Source organism: Equus quagga, chromosome 11, assembly GCF_021613505.1.
Source record: "Equus quagga isolate Etosha38 chromosome 11, UCLA_HA_Equagga_1.0, whole genome shotgun sequence".
Lineage (NCBI taxonomy): Eukaryota > Metazoa > Chordata > Mammalia > Perissodactyla > Equidae > Equus > Equus quagga.
The window spans coordinates 99,005,851-99,033,775 of record NC_060277.1 but is presented as its reverse complement, the minus strand read 5'-3'; the positions used below and the strand labels follow the sequence as shown (position 1 = coordinate 99,033,775).

General features: G+C 42.6%; 1 protein-coding gene across 4 annotated transcripts in view; it reads left to right on the top strand.

Moving 5' to 3' along the window:
* KANSL1 (KAT8 regulatory NSL complex subunit 1) overlaps positions 1-27,403 on the top strand; it is a 172,826-nt gene extending 145,423 nt beyond the window's left edge. For 2 of the 4 annotated variants that reach the window (XM_046675107.1, XM_046675106.1), the window contains 9 exons: positions 8,299-8,470; positions 17,995-18,177; positions 18,671-18,859; positions 19,194-19,342; positions 22,823-22,944; positions 23,906-23,963; positions 24,187-24,299; positions 25,053-25,305; positions 25,637-27,403. In XM_046675107.1, the coding sequence (XP_046531063.1) occupies positions 8,299-8,470; positions 17,995-18,177; positions 18,671-18,859; positions 19,194-19,342; positions 22,823-22,944; positions 23,906-23,963; positions 24,187-24,299; positions 25,053-25,305; positions 25,637-25,864 (1,467 nt within the window). In that variant the 3' untranslated portion in view covers positions 25,865-27,403. The other 2 variants (XM_046675108.1, XM_046675109.1) reach the window with 2 other exon arrangements.
* The last annotated feature ends 522 nt before the right edge of the window (positions 27,404-27,925 follow it).

The window sequence follows — 27,925 nt, the reverse complement described above, 5'->3', positions numbered from 1 at the left end:
TGAACTTAACCACTACACCACCAGGCCGGCCCATAGATTGCCTCTATTCTGTTTTTTGGTTTTTTTTTCTTTTTTCTGCTTTTTATCTCCCCAATCTCCCCCTGTACACTGTTGTATATCTTAGTTGCAGGTCCTTCTAGTTGCGGGGTGTGGGGTGTGGGATGCCGCCTCAGCGTGGCCTGACGAGCGGTGCCATGTCTGTGCCCAGGATCCGAACCCTGGGCCACCACAGTGGAGCGCGCGAACTTAACCACTCGGCCGTGGAGCCAGCCCGGCCTCTATTCTTGAATGATGGCTTAACTTCGTGTAAAATTTTGTATTCAGCACTTTGACGATATTTCATTGCTTTCGAATACTTACTGTTGTTGATGAAAGTTCCGAAGTCAGTTTGTCTTTCCTTCATAGGTTATCTGTGTCTTCTCTCTGGTAGCTTAAGTCTTCCAGCTCCAACAGCTTTGGTTTTCTTTGTATGTTTTACAGTATCAGGGGACATATGTAGATGTATGAATTAGTTTTTAGCCACTTAGGGTCTTGGCATGCACCTTTGTACTGAGGTCTTGTTTTGAGTTTTGAAAAATTTCTAGTCATTATTTCTTTAAATTTTTCTTCTCTTCAATTCTTTCCCTTTTTTGTATGGAATGTCTGTCTGTTAGATTATTATAGATCTTCTCATTTTCTCTTCAAGCTCTCTTAATTTCCTTTTTTCAGAATTTGTTCGTGGTTACTTATAGAAGCATCCTCTTTTTTTCATCCTTTGTGTTCATGTTTTATGACTTGCTTTCAAATTGTTCTATTTCTAGTTTGTCGAGGGCAGATTCTTTCCATTTTGCATCTGTAGACTGCCTCACCAGTGTGTGTTCTGGTATGATTTGTAACCTTTCACTCTGAGGTCATCTGGGCGGGAGTGAGAGAGGCATGCTTTCTGTAGGAGTCTTGTGCTCCCTGGGCTGTGGAAGTGTTTGAAACACAGTTTTCTGTTAGCTTCTGAAGAGACCTTAGGAATCTAGGTGAATTTTGAGTGGTAAATTCTTAGCTTTAAGGTCCCTGCACATACACAGGTAGTATGAATTTGGACCACTTATCTGAACATAGGTCAGGACTGGTCGTTCACTTTCTTTCAGGTGACTTTTTCCACTAAGGTCCCAGGGTGGATGTTAAACTTCCTTGCCACTTTGCTGGCTGCTTGACCAAGACTTTCTCATTATTACCTTGACTTTGAGTTCTCTTTCTGTTGCTTGCACCTTGGAATTTCCTGCTCTTGATTCAAGTTATAGACCCTTTGGCAGTGTGATAGAGTCTATGGACTCCTCAGAATTAAAATTTTAATGCATAAAATAAAATACATTGGATTATAGAGGAAACCAAGTATGTTGAAATGGTTATTAAAAAATTTTTTCTGGTCTAAGTAACATGTACTTCTTTATTAATGCACTGCAACAACAAGATTTAGCAGCAGGTCTAATAAATATCATGATTTTCAAGTAGTGATGAGCGTAAAGATACCTGCCAGCACTGTAATGTGATTGGTGAATCAGTTTGGAGAGCAATTCATGCCATATCCTCGGAGAGTCATAACAGATGTTAAAGACTTAAGTCTTTTGTTAAAAAAGAAGAAAGCGTTTTAGTTTCCTCAACTTATTTGACCAGGGACCTCTGTAAAGTAATACTGATTTAGCGTCCTCGTGAACTACTGGGATTCCAAGAGAAACCTTTCAGAACATCTGCTTTCTGCTCAGTAATCTCTTTGTAGGTCATGTCTGTATACCTGCCAGTACTGAAATAAAAAGCTTAAAAATGAAACCTTGACTCACCAACATTTTCCACTTCTTAAAATCTCATTGTAAAATTCTGAATAGATGCAGTAGATGTTTTTGAATATCTTAAAGTAAATGTAAATATAGAAACTTTGTTTGCAACCTTTTTTTTTCCTGCTTTTTTCCCCAAATCCCCCCAGTGCATAGTTGTATATTTTAGTTGTGGGTTCCCCTAGTTGTGGCGTGTGGGACGCTGCCTCAGCGTGGCCTGACAAGTGGTGCCATGTCTGCACCGAGGATCCGAACCGGCAAAACCCTGGGCCACGAAAGCGGAACACGCGAACTTAACCACTCGGCCACACGGCCAGCCGCCAGCATTGACTTACTGGTTCCATTTTATTTTCAGATATAGTTTGTTTACGGGAAAATAATAAGTGATCAGTCAAATGATTGCTCATTTTCTTTCAATATTTGATGCACTTAACATTTATTGTTTTAATTGCTGTGCACATATATTTTTGATTAAGTTGCATATACATATTTCTTTCTTTCTTTTTTTCTTTTTTGAGGAAGATTGGCCCTGAGCTAACATCGTGCCCATCTTCCTCTACTTTATATGTGGGATGCCTGCCACAGCATGGTGTGCCAAGTGGTGCCATGTCCACAACTGGGATCTGAACCAGCGAAACCCGGGCCGCTGAAGCAGAACGTGCGCATTTAATTGCTGCACCACTGGGCCAGCCCCTACATATTTCTTAATATCAGTAGTACTTAGCATTTTAGATGCCACGTATGAAGTGATGCCACAGTTTCACCATTCCATAATTCCATACTTCATTTTCCACTTTCATATACTAGGTGACCCTTGAGCATTTTGCACAAATTTCAAAATCTTCCTATTTTATTCCATTATCATTTTAAACTACTTCTTCAAGGTCTGCTGTTGTTATTAGTTCTGTATAGGCTATTTTAAGATTGAATCAAGTAGTACCATCTTCAGTGTTATGGTTGATTGTTGCTGCCGGTAATGCTTTTAACTTAAATGGTGATTTCTTACTATTATCAGAGACCACTCTGTTCAGATTACTAAGATTCTTTCATAAATGATTTTTCAAGTTGGTTTGAAGCAAGATATCCAGATAAGGTCCATACATTCTGGTCAGTCTTTTAAATCTCATTTTATAGATTTCCCCTTCATCTCTTTTTTTCTTGCAATTTAAACAGTTTTATGATATGTTGAGATGTGGTTTTCTTTGTGTTTTCATTCTGCTTTGGGTTTTGCAGAGCTTCTTAAATCTGTGAATTCATGTCTTTAATCAGTTTTTAGCACAAACAAGGCTATTATCTTTTCAAATATTGCCCTTGCTCCGTTCTCTGTCTTCTTCTGGGCCTCAGATTACAAGTACACTGGACTTTGTCACAATGCTCTGTGTGCCCTTTTATTCTTTTCTCTATTTTCCTCTGTTTCTTTTTTTTCTTTTGGTGAGGAAGATTGGCCCTGAACTAACATGTGTACCAGTCTTCTCTATTTTGTATGTGGGATGCCACCACAACATGGCTTGATGAGTGATGTGTAGGTCCATGCCCAGGACTCAACCAGCGACTGCCCAAGCAGAGTGCATGAAGCTAACGACTACGCCACCAGGTGGCCCTTCCTCGCTTTCTTAATTTATACAGTTCCTATTAACCTATCTACCAGTTATCCTATCCTCTCTTCTCTTGTGTCTAATATAATATCAGATTCATCTATTGGATTTTTAAGTTTCCGTTTGATTCATTTATGTATATATTTAAGACTTTTTTGATCTTTTCATCTTTCTTCTCCATATTTCCCTGTGCATAATAATCGTTTATTTTTAAATCCTTGTCTCCTGGCTCCATAATCTGAATTGTTGGGGGCTGTGTTTCTGTTGTTTTGTTTTCAGTCACTGTTGGATAGTATATATTTTATAGATTTTAGCAGCTCTGATGTTCGCTCTCCAGAGGAGATTCACCTTCAGGAGATTATAGATTGTGGGCTGAAAACTTGAACACAATTAGGGACAGGGCTAAGTTGCAGCTGGGTTACTATTTTAGTAAGGCTTTGTTTCTCTTTGGTCCATTCTTAGGGCATAGCTTTGTTTCTCAGCCCTGCTTTCAGCTGAAAGCCTGATATGTTGACCAGTGCCCTTCTCCTAGTATATCCTGAACTCTGATTCTAGTCTCCTCCTCAGAGTGAGACTGCCACAAGCTATTCTCTATTTTTTGGAGACTTTCTGCTTAACTTTAGCCTCCTACCCATCACAGCTTCAGAATTTGCCAAATGCCTTAAGAGGGTGAGTAGCTGACATGTGTCATACTTAGTTTCCTGTCCTTTCTTTTCACTGGGAACTTGTCTCCTCAAGTCTCTAATATTGTCTCTTCAGCCCTACAGAACCATTGTCAAAAGCTCTGCTTATTTCTCTGTCCCCACAAGGAGCCCTTCTCCCAAGGCACCAAATTCTAAGGATGTTTTCCAAAATCATCCATTGTCCCCAGAAAGAAGCAGCTCCAAACTTTTGTGATTCTTCCCTCTCTGGAATCTTAAACTCCTCAGTATTGTCATTGTTTTAGCATTTTTCTCACATCTTAAAGTTTTGTTTTGTTTTCTTTTAAATCTGGCCTTTCTAGTTACTCTGAGAGTGTTAGTTTGCTATCAGCTATTCATTATACCCCTTTTCCTTGTAATTTATTTGTTGAGAAAACTGGGTTATTTATTCTTTTGTATCCTGTGACTTACATTTTTCTGATTATATCTCTGTAGTGTTACTTTCTTGCCTCTTGACATATCTAGCAGTGTTTTATTGGATGCTGGGCATTTAATTTTACATGGTTGAAGCCTATGGATCATGTTATCTTCCTTTAAAGAGGCTTTGTTTTGTTGGCAGATAAGTCACTTGAAGTTCACTTTTTCCTTTATTAGGGAGAGTATAGCCTACTTAATAGTTTAACTCCACTAATATGTCAGGATCTTCTAGAGTCTTTCTTAAATGCTCCATGCCACTTGGCTAGTCACAATTCAAAACCCTCTCTGCCTCTGTGAGCTCTGGGAACCATTCAGATCACAGCTCCTCACTTGTTCTTTGCCTTACCTCATGGAATTTCACCCTGTACGTGGACTTCTTCGTATTCAGTGAAAACTCAGGGGAATCTCATGAAGATTTCTGGAGCTCTTTTTCCATATGGCTTCCTCTTCTTGAGAATTCTGCTTCACAGTTTCTAGTCACCTGAGCCTCTGACCTTCATTCTCTGAGAGTTCGTTTCCTCACCTCAGTGAAACCATCAAAATCTGCATAGAATCTCTCTACCTGCTGTGCCATAAGCCAGAGCAATCACAGAAGCCACCTCATTGGTTTCTCAGTCTTAAGCTGTGCGTTGTCCAGTTTTCTAGTTTGTGGCTAAAGGATAAATCTGATCACTGTTACTCCATCATGGCCAGAAGAAGTCATTGTTTTCTTTTCCAAAATTTTATTATGAAATTATTCAAACACAGTAAAGTTGAATGAAGTTTACAATGAACAGCTGTATATTTACCCCTTAGAGTCTACTGTTAGCATTTTACTGCATTTTATCACATATCCATCCTTCTATCCATTCATAAATCTATCTTATTGGTAGTGCTTTTAAAAGTCAGTGATGTTCCTCTGTTTCCTGCATTTCCTGAAAATTGGTAGTTGGATATAAAGACTTGAACATTAAAACTAGGTTTGAGTTTTGGCAAAAAGACAAAAGGTAGCTTATGTTCTTGCTTCAGAAGACACATACTGTCTTGTCTTTTTAACACTTTTTGTGTTAGTCAGCTGTGGGTAGTGGAGATGTTGAGTGGGCAGTTAAATATACAAGTCTGAAATTATGTTAATTATTTCCTAATATTGAGTAATCTTGATATCCAGAAATAAATGCCCACTTCTCATGGTAGGTTGTTTATATTTGTTGTGATTTTTTAAAAAACATAAAAGGGCTCATGCATATAATTGGCATCTTCTTTCTGTGTGTGTGCCTTTGTGTACTTAAGAAGTATATCTGTTGGATAAATTCTAGCTGTGGACTTCTGCAAAGCAGGTATGAATTAAGTAATTTTAAAGTTGTCCAAACTGTCCTTCAAAAAAATTCTAAAAATTTGTCTTTTAATAAATTGTGTTGATATTTTTATATACTCCTAGGTTCTATTTATTAATATTTTACTTTACAGTTTTTCATTCAAAAGTGAGATTGATGTTTAAGTTATATGTGTGCTACCCTTTGTCAGGTTTTTAGGAAGCATTCTATTTTGCTAAAAGGACTATAGCATTCTTTCTAGTTTATTTGTGCCAGCATCAGCCATTTTATTTGAATTGAAATTATCTGTTCTTTAATGTTTTTATTCTAGTCTGAGGCCCTACCTTTTTTAGGTGTGCATATTGTATTCCCTCATTAGATGGAATACAAAAATATTTAACATTTAAACATTATAGAAATGCGTAATGCAGAAAATGAAAGCCTTCCTTAATCTCCCCCCCACCCCCCTCCTCCTTGTGATAGCCACAGCAGTGGTTTCTTGCACATTCCTCTATCCTCCTCCTCTCTGTATATTATAAGTGTTTTATTTGGATAATATTACTATGCTAAGACTTTTTATTTTAGCTTGGCAGTATATCTTGGCTATTTCTTCAGGTTAGCTTATAGAGCTAGCTTATAGAGAACTTAGCTTTATGCTTACAAACGGCTGCAATAGAATGTTCCGTTTATATGTGCGTGTGTATATATATTTATATGTACTGTTTGCATTTTTTCCTTTTTCTCTTTATTAGGCCAGTCTTATAGTTTATCTGATTAATTGGTCTGTTCCTGTCCATCCTGCCCTTGAGGTGGGTATGGGAAGAAAGAAAGAAAAACTTGGAAAGAACAGCTTTTAAATTTTCTGTTTCCAGCATGTATTTCCTCTTTTGGTAATTTCAGCTTTTGTCTTAATCCCTTTTCTTAGTTTTATTTTCTTCTTCTTGCCATATTCTTTTTACTCTACACCCAGTCTATTGACTGTTGACTTAAGGGGTATACTCTAGCCATAAAATGGAGTGTCGTTCATTATCCCATATGGAGAGCTAGTTGATACCATGGGTCAGTTTATGAGGAAAAAACATACTTCCCTTTTAAGATTTCTTATTTTGATTTTTGATACCTTTTTGGTTTTTGTCTCTGCCAACTTGTGCCCCTCTCTCTTTACCTCAAAATGTTATCTCCTCCAGAAAACCAGCCCTGATTAATTAGGGTGCAAGGGATATTCTTTTCCCCGAACAGTACCAGTTAATACTGTTTACACAGAAGCGTCGTGTCTAGTTGATAGAATTTCCCTTCAGTGCAGCGTGCTCAGTCTAAGCTTCACAGGACCTTCTTTACATGCCACCCATTTATGTGGTTGCAAGACAGAGGCAATTGGGGAATGTTGATAAGACCACGTTGTTTTCATATTTATCTTTCTTATACGTGCTCGTAAAGGCAAAGAGCTTTCAAGAGATGTCTGTTCTGAAAAGAAATGCAGCGCTAGCTGTTGTTACAGTTTTTGCTAGCAGAGTTTTGATGCTACCGTTTTGTCTTTATTACGATACTACCCTTGTTCCTAGCATCCCATCTCATAGCCCCATTCCACAGGCAAGTCCTTTCTTCTAGAACTGCATGCTGCCCAAGTGCTTTTTATGGGTCATGCTTTGGCACGTGCCAGACTTGTTCATACTAACACTAGAACCTAGGGATCCTGCATTCAGCATGACCTGAAGTTTTCTCCTCAAAGCATAAAATTGTAAAAATTCTCTTTTTTACATCTTTTGAAGACTAAGATTATATTTCACTGTGGACATAGCTGGAGAGGTTATTTCTTATCATGCTCACATGTATACAAAGGAAGTTTAGTGGAAATAATTTCTATCCCCTTTGAATTAATCTAACACTCACCATACCAAATTTATTTTCATTACTTCTGCATGAGTTTTATAGCATTGGATTTTAAGCTAGATTAAAGAATAGTTAATGAGTTCTGTGTGGTCCAGGGAAACATGCCATTTTGTTTGAGAGACCACCCAAAAATGTTTTTAGGAGGAGGTGTGGAAATAGGAGAGGTATGGTTCATTATTAAGGCTCTTTGGTGGATGAAGTTGCTGAAGAGAGCAAGTCATGTCCCACCTGGGACTCAGGAGCCAGCTGTTCACCTTCGCAGACGGTTGAAAACCGTCAAGGTGGTGGAAACATGCAGGTTTTATAAAGTGTTTTCAGAAAGCAGTTTCAGTAGCTTTAAACTATCACAAGTTAGATACCTGGGTTAGCACTTAGGACTTGAAGAACTTGCATTTCATTATTGAAAAAGAAGCACGCTTAATCCCTTTGAAGATTAGGGTGTTGGAGAAATGAAAATCTTCTAACAAACAAAAAATCAAATGTTCTGTTAGCGGTGTCATGTAGGTATCTAGAAGGGCCTTTTGAATCTTTGGGATAATGAGTGGGGAGCTGGGTTTTTATCACATACTGAACTGTCAGTTTTGTCTGCCTTTCACAGGTTCACCGGAACAGCACAGTGCGCTCTGGCTGCGACGTGAACCCCTCCTGTGCACTGTGTGGCTCAGGCACCGCCAGTACCATGCCTCCAGAAATCCACTATGAAGCCCCTCTGTTGGAACGCCTTTCCCAGTTGGACTCATGTGTTCACCCGGTTCTAGCATTTCCAGATGGTAAGAAAGGGCACAGAATATTATAAAGTCTAGTGAATGAGATTTAAAGGGTTCAAAGTGAAAGTAAGGCTGCCAGGATCCTGATACAACGCAGGTATTAATCAAGGTATCACTGTCTATCAACAAAGTCTTCTCTTAAAATTTTGTGAATAGGGTTTAACAGATCCACCAGACCAGAATGTGCCCTAAAAGAGTGCAGCTTGCTAAGAGAGAGATTTCACCCTAACTCTTCAAGTGACTGGGCGGGGCATGGGGATAGTTGCCTCCAGCCACAAACAACCTAGGCCATTGTAGCCCGGGATATTTTTTAAAATGTATTGTCTGCATGGGTCATGATGTAAAATAGGATAGGCAGCACTATTCTGGGCGAATGTCCTTATATTGGGGGTGTACGTATTACTGTGGGTATGTGACAGCTTTCCAGGGTGAACATAAACCTGGATCCTCAATGTTAACTTGTGCTATTTTTCTAAAGTTAATCTACGTGATAAGCCTCTGTGTCTCCCAGTTTTCCTTTTCCGCCTCCCTTTTCAGAATTGCTCTTCTCTAATTTCACAAAAGACAGTCATTCCTCTTAACCATATTGAGTCTCATTGTGGGTCTTGACCCAGAGTATAAAAACCTTGGGCAGGGCCAGCCTGGTGGTGCAGTGGTTAAGTTCGCACTTTCTGCTTCTCAGCAGCCTGGGGTTTGCCAGTTCGGATCCCGGGTGCGGACATGGCACCACTTGGCAAAAGCCATGCTGTGGTAGGCATCCCACGTATAAAGTGGAGGAAGATGGGCACGGACATTAGCTCAGGGCCAGTCCTCCTCAGCAAAAAGAGGAGGATTGGCAGTAGTTAGCTCAGCGCTAATCTTCCTCAAAAACAAAACAAAACCTTGGGCAATAGAGACACCCAAGGGACCATTTCCAAGGGAGTTCATGGCTTCTGAAGAAGAATCCCATGGGAGTTAAGTAAAAAAGAGTTTTGAATAAAAAAATTAATGAAGATGTAGGAACCTTATTTTGTTTAGAATATAGCTTATGGAAAAATTCTGTGCCTTGTATGTCTGTCATCTTAGAATAAATATTGAGAATTAATAACTGAAGTTAGGCCTTACTCTGACTAAAGACTGATTGACTTAAGTAGGTTTAAAAGAAAGATTTTTCCTTCAGTTAATTAACCTAAATATATTTACATGCCAAGGTGTTGATTTACATATTTTTAAAGCATATGTAGTATTCTGAAAAAATACCTTTACAACTGTCCATGATTTTTTTAAACATCACATTTCAAATGGTGGGATGTATATGAGCAAAAATATACTGCTCTAGATAGAGACGACAGGAAGCCAGTACTTTCGTAATCTGGATTGGTTTCATTGATTTTCAGATAATCTCATGATCTGGCCCCAACCTACAGAATGTAAGCATTTCCTCTCAAATTGCTGTGGTATTTTATCTCTATGTTATGGCTTATATTATGGCTATTTATGGACTTATTTTCCATTGCTTAAATTTTAAGCTCCCTGGGGATAAGGAACCATGTTTTTCTTCCTACTCTGTCATCATAACACCTTACAGATAGTCTGTACAAGTTTTTGAAAGGAGGATAATTGAAATAGGAGTCTGAGGAATGAGAATTACGGGGGATGTAAGATTTACTTGGGAGTATAAGAGAAAAAACAAGTGTTTAGCATGAGGGATATATAAACTTTTTCTTAAAGGGACAGATGCTAAATAATTTGGGTTTTCAGGCCATACTGTCTGTTTATTCTATGTGAAAACTACTCAACTCTGCCACTGTAGCACAAAAGTAGCCTTCCACTATATGTAAACAAATGGGCGTGACTGTGTTCCAATAAAACTTTATTTATAAAAACAGTCCTTGCTGTTAGCTATCCTAGAGAATCCCCTGTTCTTCAAATGATTGAATCCTTTCTTGGCCACTAAGACCTGTAACTGCTCCATGCCTTGTTATCAAAACTCACCCTGACTATATAAGGAAGAGCATGGTGTAATATTCCTGCTGTATGTGACTTCTGGTAGGAGGAGAAAAATTTAGAGAACTTGGAGTATATGAATAGCAAGCTAATCAGGGGCAGAAGTTTAGGGCTGGAGTGGTGGAGCAGTAAATAAACTTTAGAACATAATGAGTGGGAAAACTAAAACATTTTCTTCCGTGCTTCAGATTCCAGAGTCACTGGCTTTTACTTTCTCTTGCCATTTGAATAATAGCTCATTTAACTTGATATTAGGTTTACAAAGTACTTTTCTTATACTTGTCTCATTTACTTCCCTCATTAGTCTTGTAAGGTATTACTTCAGTTTTACAGATCAAGAAGCAGGTTGTGGTTTATCTCAGACTACATGGCTAGTGAGTTTAGATGGCTCTAGAACTCAAACCCAGATCATCTGATGCCTGTGCTTCATTTCACTCTATTCCATGTTCCTTCTCAGCCAGGTTATTAAGCGAAGTCAGCTTCCTACCCATTTCCAGATTCTGACTGCAGACGGAACCTCGAGGAAGACTTGGAAACATTTCTAGGGTTACTATGTCAGGATTGCAGTGTTGAATTGCATGGTATCGTATTTGAATAAAGAAGCCTGAAGCGTGTAGTTGTATTCTTATTCTGATAAGGGCTTTTCCATATTTACTGAATATCAGCTGATAAACACGGTGATCATTCTTTTGTCAACAGTATTACAATGTACATTTGTGGATTGTCTCCCCCAGCCCCCAATCAAATATGCCCAAACCACCTGCCTGACGTCTTCTGTTCTGTCATTCATCATCTCTACTAGGAGATACCCATTCCCTATTAACACCTTCTGTTCTTCTGACTTCATTATATCCAAAGATCTGACTACTGCCCTTCCATTTCCTTCCTCCATCCCATGCCAAGCGATTATAGGTAGCGGCGGGGTGTATGGAGCACCCATTTCTATAGTCTTTATCATCTTCATTTTCCTGCCTGCCTCTAAATACTGTTTCTCTCTCTGTCTTACCACACACACATATAGCTCCTAATCATGACACTGGGGTCTGGACAAGAGAATTGATCAATAAGTTCTCCTTATGAGACTATAACAGAGAGTATATATATGTATTTTACTATCTCGAGTAGGAGGTATGAACATATTTGCCTAAAGATAAGTTAAACTTACTGTGGGTTGACCTGGGGACCTAGTTACTTTATCTAATATTGTTTCTGTTGGGATAATTATGCTTTGATCCAAACAATTGCCACATTCAGGAGGCAGTCTATTTGTAAACTGGAAGATTCCCAGAGCCACAAAGATGCCCATCTCCATAGGGCATCATTATTCTATGTTTATAGCACCTCCTAAAGTATTGAGATTCCCCAGATATCATTGTGTAGAATAGTAAGTAACAGTGAAGAAGAGCAGCCAACATAATACTGTGTGGGTCAAACATGTATACCAGACCTGACCTTTGGACCACCCTTTTGCACCTTTTCTCTAGAAGATATTTAAAGATGGCAGGATTTCCAACTTTTCCTTTTCTTTCTTTTTTTTTTTTTGAGGAAGATTAGCTCTGAGCTAACATCTGCTGCCAATCCTCCTCTTTTTGCTGAGGAAGACTGGCCCTGAGCTAACATCCGTGCCCATCTTCCTCTACTTTCTATGTGGGACGCCTACCACAGCATGGCTGGACAAGCAGTGCCATGTCTGCATCCGGGATCCGAACCGGCGAACCCCAGGCTGCTGAAGCAGAATGTGCACACTTAACCATTGCACCACTGGGCCGGCCCCAAACTTTTCATTTTCAAGTAGAGTTTTACTCATGTTTCTAACCAGTTTGTGTAAGTTGTTAGGATGAGAACCAACTGCACCTCTTAATCCTAGAGTTCTTCCTCCAATCTTGACCACATCTCAGCCACTCCCCTTCAGTGTGGCTGGAAATGATAGAATTTGAGGAACTGTCTGCTGGGCTGGAAGATGGAGGCACTAGGGTGTGATAATAACCCTTTAGTACTCCAGAAGGAGGGTCTTGTTTCCTTTTCACCTCACTTAATCAAACCAGTTAATCCTTAGCTGAAAATGTAGAGGATTTATAATTTAGGGAAAAGAATGTTAACTTAGGTTTGGGCTTGAGAGCACCACCTGCTGGCCATGAAGATCTATGTTGTTTTGAGAGAGCTTGCCAAGACAATTAACTGTGTTTGTGAGGTTACCACAACTTACCAGCAGGAGGAAGAAATGAGCGTTACACAATACCCCAAGAAAGTGTGCTTGAGAAAATGGTGGAAAGTAATGAGCAAAACAGTCAAGCGGATCATGAAATGTCAGACCCTCATGGGCCTGAAGTCAAGGTTTTTTCATTTTGTTTGAGGAAATAGTAATGAGATAATGTCAGTTAAATCACTTCTTTTTCCTATTATTGACCTGATCGAGGGTCTGCATCCTCTTCTCTGACAATAGCACTTTAGCCCCGTTGCCTGTGCAGGTATGGAATGTGTGAAGTTGTCTAGCTGAAAGGCTCCCTATTGTGTTCTCTTCCATTTCGTATCACTTTCTTTGCTTACTTTCAGGTCCTCTATATCCAGTCTGTTTCAGAGTTTTAACTCTGCATGGATCCCAGGTGTTATTACATACTCAATTAGAGCATGAACTCAGACCAGCAATTCCGAAGAGATCGTTTTTGGTCACTGGGAGATTTAACTGAGTTCCTGTTCACTCTTAAATGAAAGCAATTAAAACACAGCAAACTTCGGGGCTGGCCCCGTGGCCGAGTGGTTAACTTCATGCACTCTGCTTCTGAGGCCCAGGGTTTCGCCGGTTCGGGTCCTGGGCACGGACGTGGCACTGCTCATCAAGCCATGCTGAGGTGGCGTCCCACATGCCACAACTGGAAGGACCCACGACTGAAAATACACAACTATGTACTGGGGGGCTCTGGAAGAAAAAGGAAAAAAAATAAAATCTTTAAAAAAAAAAACATAGCAAACTTCTAGCAAAGTGTAGCAGCCTGAGATTCTTGAACAAAATTTGTTACTATCCCTTACTGCTTATTCACTGGGTTTATAGGGGAAGTTGTTCTTGATTCTGGGTAATACCTCAACTCCAGGGCACAAGGTGGTGGTCTGCAATTGTTCTAAATTCTACTTCAGAGCATTTAAATGAAGGGAGGATATTAGGAGTAGAATTTCAGTTGAAGAGTCATTGATTTAACGTGTTAGAGTTGAAAGACTCAGCGGCCTTCTAGTTTAGCAATAACAAATAGATGTCCTCTCTTGTGCTTAGTCGAAATGATTGATAGTGGCTGTCAGGATTTAATTAATTTTCAGAGAAGAATCCGAGGTCTTGAGGTATGACAGGAAAGGTTAGCTTATGTCTGCAGCAGACAGAGGAGAGGAGGGCGAGAGCAGGTATGCTGGGATGTTCTCAGCCCTCATCCTGCTACTTCATTTTGCAGATGAAGAATTAAAGCCCAGCTTAAGTGCTTTGTTCTTGCTCTCTCCTCCTACTCAGTGATGGAGCCAGGACCCAAATTCGGGCCTACTTATTTCCACTCCATTGCTATTTCCATTATAACCAGGTCTCTGATATCCCTATCTCCTTTTTTCCCTAGCATAATTTTCAGGTTTGGGAGAGCAGTGACTGGGGGAAATAAAAAGGAAAAAATGAAATCGCCATACTTTCGTAGTCCCATTCCATAGCTGTTGCCAAGTGGTGGGAATAACTTTTCTGACAAAGGGGTATCGTGGGATGTAAAAGAAGTGTTCTCCCCTTTCTTGAGCCTTCTTTATACGTTCCAGCTCAGCTCAGTTTTCAGAATGCCTCTAGACGATGCTTTATTTTCTACACACCCCTTTCCCCAACCACTCGGAATTACCATTTTTACCATTAATACCTGTAAACTCAATTCTTGATTGTTGATTAATGAGGAATCTTTTTTTTTTGAGGATGATTAGCCCTGAGCTCTTTTTGCTGAGGAGGACTGGCCCAGAGCTAACATCCATGCCCATCTTCCTCTACTTTATACGTGGGACGCCTACCACAGCCTGGCTTTTGCCAGGCGGTGCCATGTCCCCACCTGGGATCTGAACCGGCGAACCCCAGGCTGCTGAGAAGTGGAACATGGGAACTTAACCGCTGCACCACGGGGCTGGCCCCCCCTTTTTTGTTGTTGTTGCTTTTTAAACGTCTTGGACTTTTTTGAGGGGAAAGAGCAAACCATTTTATTGAGGGGGCTGATGAAAGGGGTTGAAGAGCTGGGAGCACAATGAGGTCCTTGGCCTGGCCATGATCTCCCCAACTTCGAGGTCACCGAGAGCAGACATTTATTTTAAGAGTTGGAATAGGTGAATTTGCTTTTAAGTGTGGAAAAGAAAGAATGATTATGGAAAAAATTTTCAGAAGACAGCATTGCCCTCACAGACTGTATCTCAGTACTTGAATGTGTAGTAAATACTTACTGTCATTAAAACTTTAATAGTTTTCCTAATTTGTCTCACTGCTTCAAGGGGTCAGTAGTCCATTCTCAGAACTGGAAAATAATGTTGGGTGCTGAGCCTGCTTGCCCATTGGGGAAAATCTTCCCTGAGAATGGAATTATTTTATTCACTCAGACATATGTTCATTCCAGTCCTGAAAGACCTCATCTTCAAACTTGTTTGAAGTGTCCTGAACTCCATGGTCTTATACTACAGGAAGTAGTGGCTAAATTTTTTGACAGTGCAGAACTCCCTTGAAAAATATCCCGTATTCTCCAGTTCTTTGGGAATGTTTTGAGAAATAGCAGATTTGATCTCAGAATTAAACCTTTCCATTCTCTGGGCCAAAAAATTTCATGGTGTAGGGGCTAAGAATATGGGCTTCAGGCTTGTACAAACCTGAGTTTGAATGTTGGTTGTTACTTAACTCTGTAACCTTGGACAGTTAATTCACCTCTCTGAACTTGTTTTTTTATCTTTAAAATGGAATTATTATGAAGAATAAGTGATATATGCATGGTGGTAGACACACGTAATGCCTTCCACATAATGGGTTCAGTGAATGTTCATTTATTCTCCTCTCTTCTGTCCCCTACTGCTAGCTCTAATTGAGCATATCCTCTACCCTCCCTGGGAATCAAAGCTCCATAAATGTTTAGAAAATGTATTAAATAGAATAAATCTCTAATAGTTGTGGAAAAGGAGGCATGCCTCTGGTTACCAGAGTTTGGAGTGATTTTTTTAAGAAAAAAGTAGCCCACGGCACATGCAGGAATAAAGTCCTGTGGAGTAGGAGCCGTTACGGGCAGGTTCTTCACCCACAATTGAAAAGGACACAGAGAAGTGGGGATGGGACCTAGACTTTTGTCTGGATGATAAATTTGGGCTCATTTTGGAATAGCTAAGCTGGAGTTCCCCTCTCGTACTCCTACCCCACCAGTGCCTGCTTCCACCAAGAAGTGGTGTTTCATTCTGTGCTGCGGCAGTGGGTATGGACTCTGGAGCTGGAACTTTTGAGTATGTCCCAGGTGGTTAATGATTCCCAGGAGGAACTGGGAGCTAAGAGAAATGTGCTGGTCTTCAAATTGAAAGGACCCTGGAAAGCTTTTCAGAACTCTGAAAAAAGACCCACACCTGTATCCAGGTTGGTGAAATTTGAGAATATTGAGACTATAAAAAGGAAAGTCTAAGCTTCAGATCACTACTAGAAGTTCTAGCCAGAATAATAGGGCAAGAAAAAGAAATAGAAGTAAAAGGCATAGAGTGGAAAGAAGCAAAACAGTCTCTCCTTGTGTATGTAGAAAATCCTGAAGAATCCGCAACAGCAAGAACAACAGACTATTAGTAATGAATTTAGCAAGATCACAGAATACAAAGTCAATATAAAAAGCTGTGGGCCAGCCCGGTGGCACAGTGGCTAAGTGCACATGTTCTGCTTCAGTGGCCTGGGGTTCGCCAGTTCGGATCCCAGGTGCGGACATAGCATCGCTCATCAAGCCATGCTGTGGTAGGCGTCCCACATAGAAAGTAGAGGAAGATGGGCATGGATGTTAGCTCAGGGCCAGTCTTCCTCAGCAAAAATAGGAGGATTGGCAGCAGATGTTAGCTCAGGGCTGATCTTCCTCAAAAAAGAAAAAAACTTAAAAAAAAAAATTATTGTATTTCTAAATACTAGCAATGAACAATTATAAATAGAAATTTTTTAAGGAAATTTATTGTATTTCTAAATACTAGCAATGAACAATTATAAATAGAAAGTTTTTAAAGTGCTATCATAATAGCATCAAAGAACATGAAATACTTAAGAATAAACGTTAAAAAATATGTATAAGGCCTGTACAAAGAAAACTCCCAAGCACTACTGAGAGAAAATGAAAAAACCTAAATAATTGGAGAGGTATACCGTGTTCATGGATTGAAAGACTCAGTATTGATGGCGGTTCTCCCCAAATTGACCTATAGAGTCAGTGTAATACCACGACAAGCTTTTTTTTCCAAAACTTAAAAGAAGAAAACATACCACCTGCATTTGAATAAGAATCAGATTCCATCTGTAACAGTGGAGTTAGAATACAGTGGAGTAATAGCTGTTAAGGTCTGAGAGGAAAATAGTTTTAATTCAGAAATACTTTTTCTAAATAAATTACTCAAGGACACATTCTTAGGAAAATAAAAAATGAATCTAAGAAAATTAAAAGATACAAGAAATAGTGAAACAGAAAAAGTAAAAATTATACTTAAGTCTAAAAGATTAATTTGTGATATTGAATATTAATCAGCTAAGAAACCTAGATGATCTCGAGGTGGGAGGTGGTGTAACTGTGGAGGAAGGAGGGGGAAGAATGTTAGTTCTTATTTGGGAGAAAGATGTAATACTCAGTACAGTGCCTGATACATAGTAGATGGTAAATATTTGTTGAATGAGTATATTCTGCTTAACTATGTTCAAATAGACGTAGGTTTAAATGTTTTAAAATCTCTGGAAGAAGAGAAACAGGATGTTTATCAATCTTTCAAACCAATAAAGTTAACAGCTTAGTGGAATACATGAACAAAGAAAACTCCGTCAATCTAACAAAAGGTATTTTAGGTTTGGTTTTTTTTTTTTTTTTTTTAACTTGAAAAATATAAGGTAAAAATGACTTTCTTGGGGCCAGCCTGGTGGCGCAGCAGTTACGTTTGTGTGCTCTGCTTTGGCAGCCTGGGGTTTGCTGGTTTGGATCCTGAATATGGACCTACGCACTGCTTATGAAGCCATGTTCTGGCAGGCATCCCACATATAAAAAAAAGTAGAGGAAGATGGACACACATGTTAGCTCAGGGCCAGTCTTCATTTAAAAAAAAAAAAGTGACTTGCTTGTGAATGGAAGAATGACCTTCAGTGAAGGTCAGATAAACAGATCTTCCACAGGACAGTGCTTGCCCTGCTGGGTCATTGTGCCACTGGGCGAATGAAAAAAGGGTGTGATGTAGGTCTTGCCCGCTGGAGAGCCAGAGTTGCTGGTGAACACCGCCTCGTTTCATGAGAGGAGGCCAGAGGCCAGGTGTCTGGACTAACCTGCAGTGTTGTGTGTTTCTTGCAGATGTTCCCACAAGCCTGCACTTCCAGAGCATGCTGAAATCTCAGTGGCAGAACAAGCCTTTTGACAAAATCAAACCTCCCAAAAAGTTTTCACTTAAGCACAGAACACCCATGCCAGGCAGTCTGCCAGATCCAACTCGTAAAGACAGGCACAAGTTGGTCAATTCCTTCCTAACAACAGCCAGTAAGTTTCAGGGGACTAGGGAGTCCTCCAGTTATTTTTTTATTCCTTTAATATTCTCAAGTTCCTGGTTTGCTATGATAGTATGTTGGGATTCGGAGAGGCAATTAACTGATATAAATTCAGCTCACAGTCCACTACTTCTCTGTGTCTTGGATGATCTCAGATGGACATTGAAAGGTATTTGAGACACCGTGGACCTTGGGGCAAGACCCAAAATGCTCAGCGAATAGCCAACAGTGGCATGGCATTGGGTCCATCTGTGGGCAGGCTATCTTCTATAGCCTAGTGTCACATTTCACTGGTTGAGGGCCCTGTGGGCTCCCTGTGCTTCTCCTGGCCATTGTGCTATTTGCTAGAAGCTTCTGTCCCAGAGGACTGTCCTGCTGCCCTGGGTGTCTATCATTGGCCTAGAGAGAACTCAAGAGCTCGGAACTCAAATAAGAAAAGATTGAGAGAAGATATTTCACAGCTCTTTTTCTGTTCCCCTCTTCAGAGCTGTCCCATCACCAAACCCGGCCTGACAGGACCCACAGGCAGCACTTAGACGATGTGGGGGCCGTGCCTATGGTGGAGCGAGTGACAGCGCCAAAAGCAGAGCGCTTGCTCAACCCACCGCCACCTGTGCATGACCCAAACCACAGCAAAATGAGATTGCGAGACCATTCATCTGAGAGAAGTGAAGGTAGGGCCAGGCCCGGCACCTCTACCTGCATTTGCACCTGCTCAGGGCTTTCTGGGGCAGCCTGGGCTTCTCTTAATTGCCCCTAGCTTTGTCCTTTATTCTCTAGGAAGGCAGCATAGAGGGACCCTACTGCTTCTAAATTCAGGTCACTTACTGCTGCAGCAACCTCTGCCCAGTCCCCTACCTTCCGTCATCCAGTTTGCTTCACCTTTTTATCCTCTAGGCTTAGAAAGCATTTTTGCCTTCACTGTGTGTTACTGGCATTCCTAGCTTGTACTAGAAGTAGAACTGGCTGAGGTTGCCATGTATTTCTCTTTTCTGTTGACTTCTGCAGTGTTGAAGCATCACACAGACATGAGCAGTTCGGGCTATTTGGCGGCCACCCACCATCCACCTCACAGTCCCTTGGTGCGACAGCTCTCCACCTCATCAGACACCTCTGCACCTGCCAGCTCTAGCCCACAGGTTACAACCAGCACATCTGTAAGTACCTGCATAGAGTTGGCTGGGCAGCCCCTCTGCTGTTACACTTCATTCAGGTGGCTCTGGAAGACAGTGTAGCGAGTTGGCTGCGAGGCCCACGGCAATTGTGGGACTCAGCTCATCCTGATGTGTGTCATTTTTAAGTCAAAGTGGTGGTATTTGACCTTCTGTTAAGTTGTTTTCCTAGTTTTTACGTAGTAGAGATGATCTTGCTGAGCCATCCCTAGAAAGTTTGATGCAGAAACAAATTCTTAAGGTGGTCTGTGACTATTCAAGATCTGTGGGGCTAAGTTTCACACAGGACTCAACAGTACCATGGCTCTAACCCTGTTGGTCCAAGAGGAAACATGAGAGGAGGTCTAGAGGATTGCCTGTGGGCGTTGGAAACATTTTTGATTTCCTTGTTTTTACTCCGCTGGTGAGTGGAGCTGGAGTACTGAGGATGAACAGTGTTTGTTAGGGCGCCTGGAAGGGATGGGAGAAGGCAATGCTTAGGCTTTTTAGGTGTGTAGAGCCAGCATTCAGATCCAGCAGAACTTCCATGTAGTACCTGCATAGCGGCAGGCTACTTGGCACACACCTGTGCCACTGCCGCACCACCCCCCCGCCATATCAGCTCTTAGAGTACCATGCTCCATCCAGAAACTGTTTGCATGGACACATATTACATTAATTTCATTCTAGCATTTTAATTCCTCAAGGTGTGCCTCCTTGAACACAAATACCTGTAGCTGCTTTGTGCCCACTAAAGTGTACTTTAGATAGTAATTATAATAGTAATGGTGATAACAATAATAAAATACTGCAGCTATAATGTTTATTGTGTCCATGCTAAGTGCCTTATATGTGTTCTTTCATTCAGTCCTTTGATGCCCTTTGAGCTGTAGGTGGTATTAAAGATTCTCATTTTGTAGCCAGAGAAACTGAGGCTTTCCAAGGTTAAGTAAATTGCACGAGGCGAGGCACCTTGTGAGGGTTAGTTAGAATTGTGATTCAAACCCAGGCAGCCTGACTGCAGAGCCATTGCTCTTCCCACTACACTGTGCACTGTCAGCCTGGGGTGGGGCGTAGCAGAGGCGACTTCTGCCCCTTCACAGCTATTACATCAGGAAACTTCTAAGCCCATAAAATGTGCTCACCAGGCTCCTGTGAGCAGGTAGGAATTCATGTTGTTCTGTCTTTGCTCTTAAAAGTTGGACAGTCTTTTCTGAATTACCTCTTTGTTCTTCCTCCTTCTTCACCTCCCACACCCGCAAATTTTGTCTAAATAGGTGTGTAGTATCTATCACAAACTCAGTTATCCATCAGCTAACCAAAGGTTTCAAAGAGAGTCTAATTATGGTAGAAAATTTGGACTCTGAGATCTAGGACCTGGTGAGACTTCAGTATTTTCTTACCTGCCAGCCGTCATGCGTCTGGAGAATGTTAAGCCTGGAATTTTTACTTATTATTATTGGGTACAAATTTTGTATATAACACTAATGCTGATTCTTAGAGCTCTTGCTGCCAAATTTTTTCAAAGATTTATTTAATAGTAAGAAGGGTGATGGGCCAGATACTTAAAATAAGGTAAAGAAGCTAGAGGACACCGGAGAAATGCGGTGGAGGTGGGAGTGCTGTGTAGAGCAACACTTCGCAAAAGCCAGTGGATGCGTCAGAATCACCTCAGTGGCTTTAAGAAGATTCTGATTTGATAGTCAGAAGAGGGAGGGGACCCAAGAACCTTTTTTTTTTTTAACACCTCATCTTGCCTCTGATGTGCAGACAGGTTTGGGAACCGCTTTCCATTTCTGTCACCTGATCTCTGCCTCTGGCTCTGAACAGGAGAGAGTGGTTAGGTTAGGACGAATTAATGCCTGATGGAATGGTGGCTCCAGCCCATTGAAGAATCCCTCAACCTACTCTCTTTCCCTTGAAGGTACTGATAGCAGGCCCAAAAAGACTCAGGGAAAATAGATACCTGTTTCTGTAATGGTGTCACATTCATTTTTGACCAAGATAGAGGGAAAGCTATCTCCTGAGGCTTCCTTAAGGTGTACTTCTTATAGTGAGACATAGAATTTCAGTAGAGATGTCACAGTGGCAGAGGCCTTTGGATATAAGGTCGCTGATCCTCTGCTGCAGAACTCAACCAGGCAAAACTGGCAGAAGTCTCTCTAGCCATTTTGGTTAACCAGTTACCCTAAATTTGTGAGGTCAGTGACAGTCTATTCTCATTTGAGAGAGAAGGAAGTTAAGGTTAAAAAGATACTGTGATAACCTGAAATTATAGGCGACAGCATCTGAAGTCCTGGCCCAACATTCTCTGAGAATGTCCTGAAATGACGGGATGAATCAGTCACTTATCACCCACCAGGAACAGAGTAGAGTGGCCAGTTGCGGGAAACAGCCTCTTCCTCACCCTCCTCCACTGGCCCCGTCCCTCTGGGCCGACCACACTTGGTGGTTTGGGTTTGAGTGCAGCCTCTTGGGTGTTTCCACCTGTCGCCATGGCAGCATGTTTGTCATCCCACTGTTTCCCTCTGGCCTCTCACAGCTCAATTGCCAGTCTGTTTCAGTGTAGGGTGTTTGCTATCTGGGCACAAGCAGCTAGTGGACTTTTTCTTCCATCTAAGAAACCAAGCCTTTTGGCTCCCTGCTTTATTCCTTTGGTCTCCCAGCTGCTGTAGATGCCCTCCTCCTCTTCCTCTGATATTGGATCCCTGTTAGTGTTCTTTCCCAACAGCTTGATCTTCTCAACTTTCTATAGAGTGAATCTCCTTTCTCGAGGAGTGTGAGCTATGTCCTCTTCTTCAGTTTCCCTCCACTTGTCTTCATTGATAAGCTAGAAAGCACTCAGCTCTTTCCCCAAGAATAATAGCCAGAAAGAGGAGAAATTACATAAGGGCTGAGCAGATGGTGGGTACAGAGTTCAGATCTATGAGAAGATGATGCTGTGATGGCAACCAAGGTTAGATGATCTATTGAACTGGGTCTGTCCTTTGGGCATCTTTCAGGATAAGAGAATTCATCTTTTTAATCCAGAGTCACTACAAGGCTTAAGCATTGCTTTTAGAGAGTCGCTACAGGTCTAAGTCATAGACAGGGATAAAAGGGAAAAACACAGAGGAGGATTTAAAAGGGTCGGGATGGTGTAGTAAAGGTATGTATGGAGGAGTAGGAACTGCAGTTGACTCAAGGCCCCAGGATACGCAGCCCTGGAAAGTTCAACGGAAGTCTCTTTTCACATGAGCCCATGAAGGAAGAGGGTGTCCAGCGAGACTTGTGAACGGGAGATATTCCTCAGGACCACCTAGGATTTCTCCTGAGGACTTTGTTGTGGGAAACCATCTCAGGTCCAGGCATCTGGTGCAGTCACTGCCAGGCCCTCACTCAAGGACCCAGATGCCTGGTTATTGGTGATCCTGTTTTAAGTCTCAGGAGTATGATTTAATGTTTGTAGAATTGTACCTCCCTTCTAAATTTACCTTTGTCTTACAGCAGCCAGTAAGGAGGAGAAGGGGAGAGAGCTCATTCGATATTAACAACATTGTCATCCCAATGTCTGTTGCTGCAACAACCCGTGTAGAGAAACTACAATACAAGGAAATCCTTACTCCCAGGTAGAGGCTCTAGATAATCAGCCCCCCCCCCCCCCCCCCCCGCCCCGGCCCCGTTCTTCCTGTGACTTCTTTTTCCCTCTTCTCCTGTCATTGAGTTTTGCACCCTAGCCTTGGGTTTTGTCCTCTCTTTAAGAGAAAGTCTTGCCTTGTGGGAATGAAAATTTTCTTTATATAGTTCTCTCTCATTCCATTGTATGAGCACCAACCAGACCACAGGCCACACAAACTGGCAGGCCACTGACAGTTTTTGGCCTACAGACATGTTTGTTTGACATATACAGTATGTTTTAAGATATTGACTTTGTTGTTAGCATCAAAGTAGGATTTCAGGGGCCGACCCGGTGGCGCAGTGGTTAAGTGCTCATGTTCTGCTTCGGTGGCCTGGGGTTCACCAGTTCGGATCCCAGGTGCGGACATGACACTGCTTGGCATGCCACGCTGTGGTAGGCATCCCACATTTAAAGTAGAGGAAGATGGGCACAGATGTTACCTCAGGGCCAGTCTTCCTCAGCAAAAAGAGGAGGATTGGCAGCAGTTAGTACAAGGCTGATCTTCCTCAAAAAAAAAAGTAGGATTTCACATTTGAATCTTTATTTCCAGCTTTTGTTGACAAATCAGAAGATCGGGCAACCCTGTGTATGCATTCCCATATGGTAGCAGTTGGCTGGTGCTGAATAGTAGCAGTGCCCTTTAAACAGTCTGCTTTGCTTGAGTTTGTCAGTCTCCCAACTCCAGTCCCACCCTCATCCTGCTTCTCCTGTTTCCGGCCCTTGTGGACATTTGAGTGTGGGGCTTCTTTTAGAGGCCTCCAGGGCTAAGGAGGCCAAGCAGTGAAAGGGCAGAGCATGCCCAGTGGAGAGCAGTGTCACTCCCAGGTGCAGGGCTCTCATTCTTGCACGGACACATTTATCCTGCCGCAGACTGCTTGCCATTTCATGATTGTCTCTTCTTGGTTTTGCAGCTGGCGGGAGGTCGATCTTCGGTCTCTGAAGGGGAGTCCTGACGAGGAGAACGAGGAGGTAACAGCATGGTCGTTTTCTCTTAGAACACCACACACACACACGTGGGTGCGCACACTCCAGATGCCTCAGGATCTGTGCATGTCAAGTGCAAGCTCCTTGTATTTCTCTCCTGACCAGGAAGAGCCTAGTATGGGGTGGGGTTGGTTCTAAAATTCATCTATGCATCATTAAACTCAGCTTCCTGGAGGAAAGAGGAATCAATGAAGCTGCTCTGTTGCAGATCGAGGACCTCTCTGACGCAGCCTTCGCCGCCCTGCATGCCAAATGTGAGGAGATGGAGAGGGCTCGGTGGCTGTGGACCACGAGTGTGCCACCCCAGCGGCGGGGCAGCAGGTAATGGGACAGGCACAGGGACCCCAGGACCTGTGGAGGGAGGGTGGACAGGGAATGTGGGCCCTAACTGTGTCCAGGGTGTTGCCCTTCATACTCATCATTGGCGCTGGCCAAGAGTGCAGACGTTCCCTGGTGTTTGTTGGAACTAATGAGAGTGTAAGCACTCAGATGCTGGGTCCTTGCTGAGTGCTGACTGTCCGATTCTGACAAACTCGAGTGAACTCCTGGGCTTCAGGAGCAGGCTGTCTGTGATATTTGGGACCTCACCACAAGTTAACCTTCCTTTGACAGTGGAGTGTAGTTTTGTGGTCTTGCTTGAAAGAGCTAGCCCACCCTGTCTGCATTTATTGTTACCAATGCTAGAAGCCCTCGGGATTCTCAGTTGGAAAGGTTTAGGCCTCTTGTTTTGCTTTTTTTCTTTGACTAGTTTTCAAAGTCCAGACTAATTTCCTTCCTCTGTGGATTCACTGGGCATTGTGCCAGGATTGGCCCCTGGCATTGTTCAGCCACGGCTTTCTCTTGGGGTGATAGGTGTACACAGTTCTTAGATGTCATGTTGTGTGCCTACCCCTGTATGCCAGCAGTGGGAAGAAATGGGATTTGTGGTTCCTAGGAAAGAATTGCTGATGTCTGTCTACCTTGGCTCCTCTGACTGGGATGCTGTCTTCATGCCTCCTCCCCAACCCTCAAAAACAAACATGTAAGAAATGCCCTGTTGCCCAGGCTCTCAGATGTGTACTCCTTGGTGTACAGGTCTTACAGGTCATCAGACGGTCGGACAACCCCCCAGTTGGGCAGTGCCAATCCTTCCACCCCCCAGCCCGCTTCTCCTGATGTCAGTAGTAGCCACTCTTTGTCGGAGTTCTCCCATGGTCAGTCTCCTAGGAGCCCCATTAGCCCGGAACTGCACTCGGCCCCCCTCACCCCTGTGGCTCGGGACGCTCTACGACACCTAGCCAGTGAAGACACCCGTTGTTCCACCCCAGAGCTGGGGCTGGATGAACAGGTGAGGGGCACTGCTTTTCACAGGGTTGGTGGGTGGGGGGTGGAACTGGGAAGGGACAGCACCTGCTGAAGATGGATCTTCATCTTAGGACTCCCTCTCCCCATTTTGAAGGGGACAAGGGGTTGTCATTAACGTTGACCTTCTGAAGGTACCATGGAACTGGCCGTTGTTAACAGGGTGTGCCCGCTCTGTGAGGGGTCTTTCCGGACCACCCCAAGAACTTGAGAGAGAACTGGTCATGGACTCTAGTCCACACGTTTTGGGGCAGGGCCTTGTGGGGAGGCAGGCTGGGTGGGACTGGGTCCTCACCAAGCAGCTTGTCTGCCCACAGTCCGTGCAGCCCTGGGAGCGGCGAACCTTCCCCCTGGCGTGCAGTCCCCAGGCAGAGTGTGAGGACCCACTGGATGCGCAGGAACGGGCAGCTCGCTGCACTCGGCGCACCTCAGGCAGCAAGACTGGCCGGGAGACAGAGGTGGCGCCCACCTCACCTCCCGTTGTCCCTCTCAAGAGTCGGCATCTGGCGGCAACAGTCACAGCTCAGCGTCCAACTCACAGATGAGCGGGATATGAGAATCTAAAGACTCACTAACTATTGGCATTAAAGCTTCAGAAATCTCTGCGTTTGATATTCAAACATCATATGCCGGAAATTTTCACAGTTTTTAGTGAATTTAAGGAATTTAGATTCTACTTCGGTATTTTTTTTGTTTGTTTTGATTTTGTTTTGTTTTTGTTTTGGTTTCCATGTTTTGTTGTCACACACCTGAGCACTTCCTCCAGTTGGCAAACAGAAGTTCAGGATAAGTCCCTGCCAGCCTGGTCCTGACACATCCTCTGCACTGTTGAATCACTGGACTTAACGTTGTTTGACGATCACCCCTCTCCCTCACACTTGTGGGCAGGTGGAATGGAAAGCTCCAGCTCAGTGTGGCCCTTAGGTTAGGGTGGGAGAGAGCAGCACCCTCTGGGCTCTTACTTCCCTCCCCTCCCGTCTGTGGCTTGGCTCAGCTCTGGCCCTCCTGGCTGGGTCCCCCTTGGTCGTCTGTGCTGGAGCACCCTCACCAGAGCCTCTTGGCCATCACTGCCAGTTGTTCTCACTGAGCTCTCAGCTGACAGAATGGCTTCCCCTTGGCATCCAGATCCAGGAGACCTATTTTGGGTTTCCTCTGCATTTGGTCATCTCTATTTTGACACCTTAACTGCAATAACCTGGCTTTGGCTGCTCACATCCCCATTCTGACTGTCTGCCCTCATCTGCTCCCCACGTCATCCACACACCAGTCCTTCCACTTGGACTGTTTTTATCACCTATCCTGGTCTATGAAGAGGGTTAGGACTACTTAAGCTCTGCTCCCACTCTTCTGAAAATGCGGGCGTTGGGGAAATGAGCAGCCATCTGCCCTGCATCCTCTGTTTTCACTGACCAATTCATTTAGTCATGTTTCCTTCCCATCCAGTCCCCTGTCACTGTCAATTAGGCCCTTGCTCTTTCAAGCTCCCCTTGCCTGTGGAATATCGTCTGGTCCTAGCTGTGGTTCCCATCACTCCCCCATCACCCGCTTTGGTTAACCTTGTGCCTGTCTCATGTATGATCACGTCACCAAAAAGGGGGGCAATAAGAACTTCTTTATTTTATTTTATTTTATTTTTTTTGCCATTTTGTAATCGTATAAAAATAGTAGACAAACTGCTTAATGGTTGGGGTTTTTTCACAATTTTCAACATTAGTGATTTCTTTTGATTCTGTTTGCAAGTTAAAAGGTTTGTCATTGTTTCTTTAAAAAACAATAATGCACCGTATCCCTATGCATAAAGTGCTTCTTCTATTTATAAGGTTGAAAATTCTGAATAACCCTTTTAGCATTGTAAAAAAAAAAGAAAAGAAAAGAAAAAAAAGAAAAAAACCTTGTATTTTGTAAATATTTTCTTTTCCTGCTTTGAGCTGTGTAATGGCAGCGAAACATGTAGCTGTCTTTGTTCTATAGAAATGCTTTTCTTCAGAGAAGCTGATCTTTGTTAATGTCTTGATTCTGTTCGCAAAGCACAAACTAGTGCTTAAAAAAAAGGAAGGAAAAATTGAAAAAAATAAAAAAAAGTTACAGAATGTTGTGTGCCAGGCCTTTCTTGACATAGTGGACTGGGCGTAAATGGTAATGGTGGCAGCTTAGGAGCCCGCCCTGCTGGAGCAGTTCTCTGAGGTCCTCTGACCTGCTCTGAACCTGGGAAGTCTCCCTTCTGTTCTGGGCACCTGGCAGGGTCATCTGATGGTCACCAGAGAGGCGGCGGTGGTTTTCACAGCTGGGGGAGGTAAGGGGAACCAGGAGGAGGGAGGGTTTGCGTAGGTGTCTGCTTTTTCTTTTTGTTGGATGTAAGTAAGTGATCCATTACCTCTAAAGGTCCCTTTCTCTAGTGAGGCCAGCAGTGTGACATATCTGTTCTGAATTGCTCTTTAATGGAGATTTCGCTTCCTACCATTGACTTTCTGGGGTTGGGATCAATGAGAATGTCTGTACTTTGCGTGGAGCCTGAGCTGGTCCTTGCCTGCTACCTGAGATTATAGCATCTCTTGGCTGACGCGGCTAAGTGCGTGATTTTCTTTGTACAAGATGAATAACTGGGC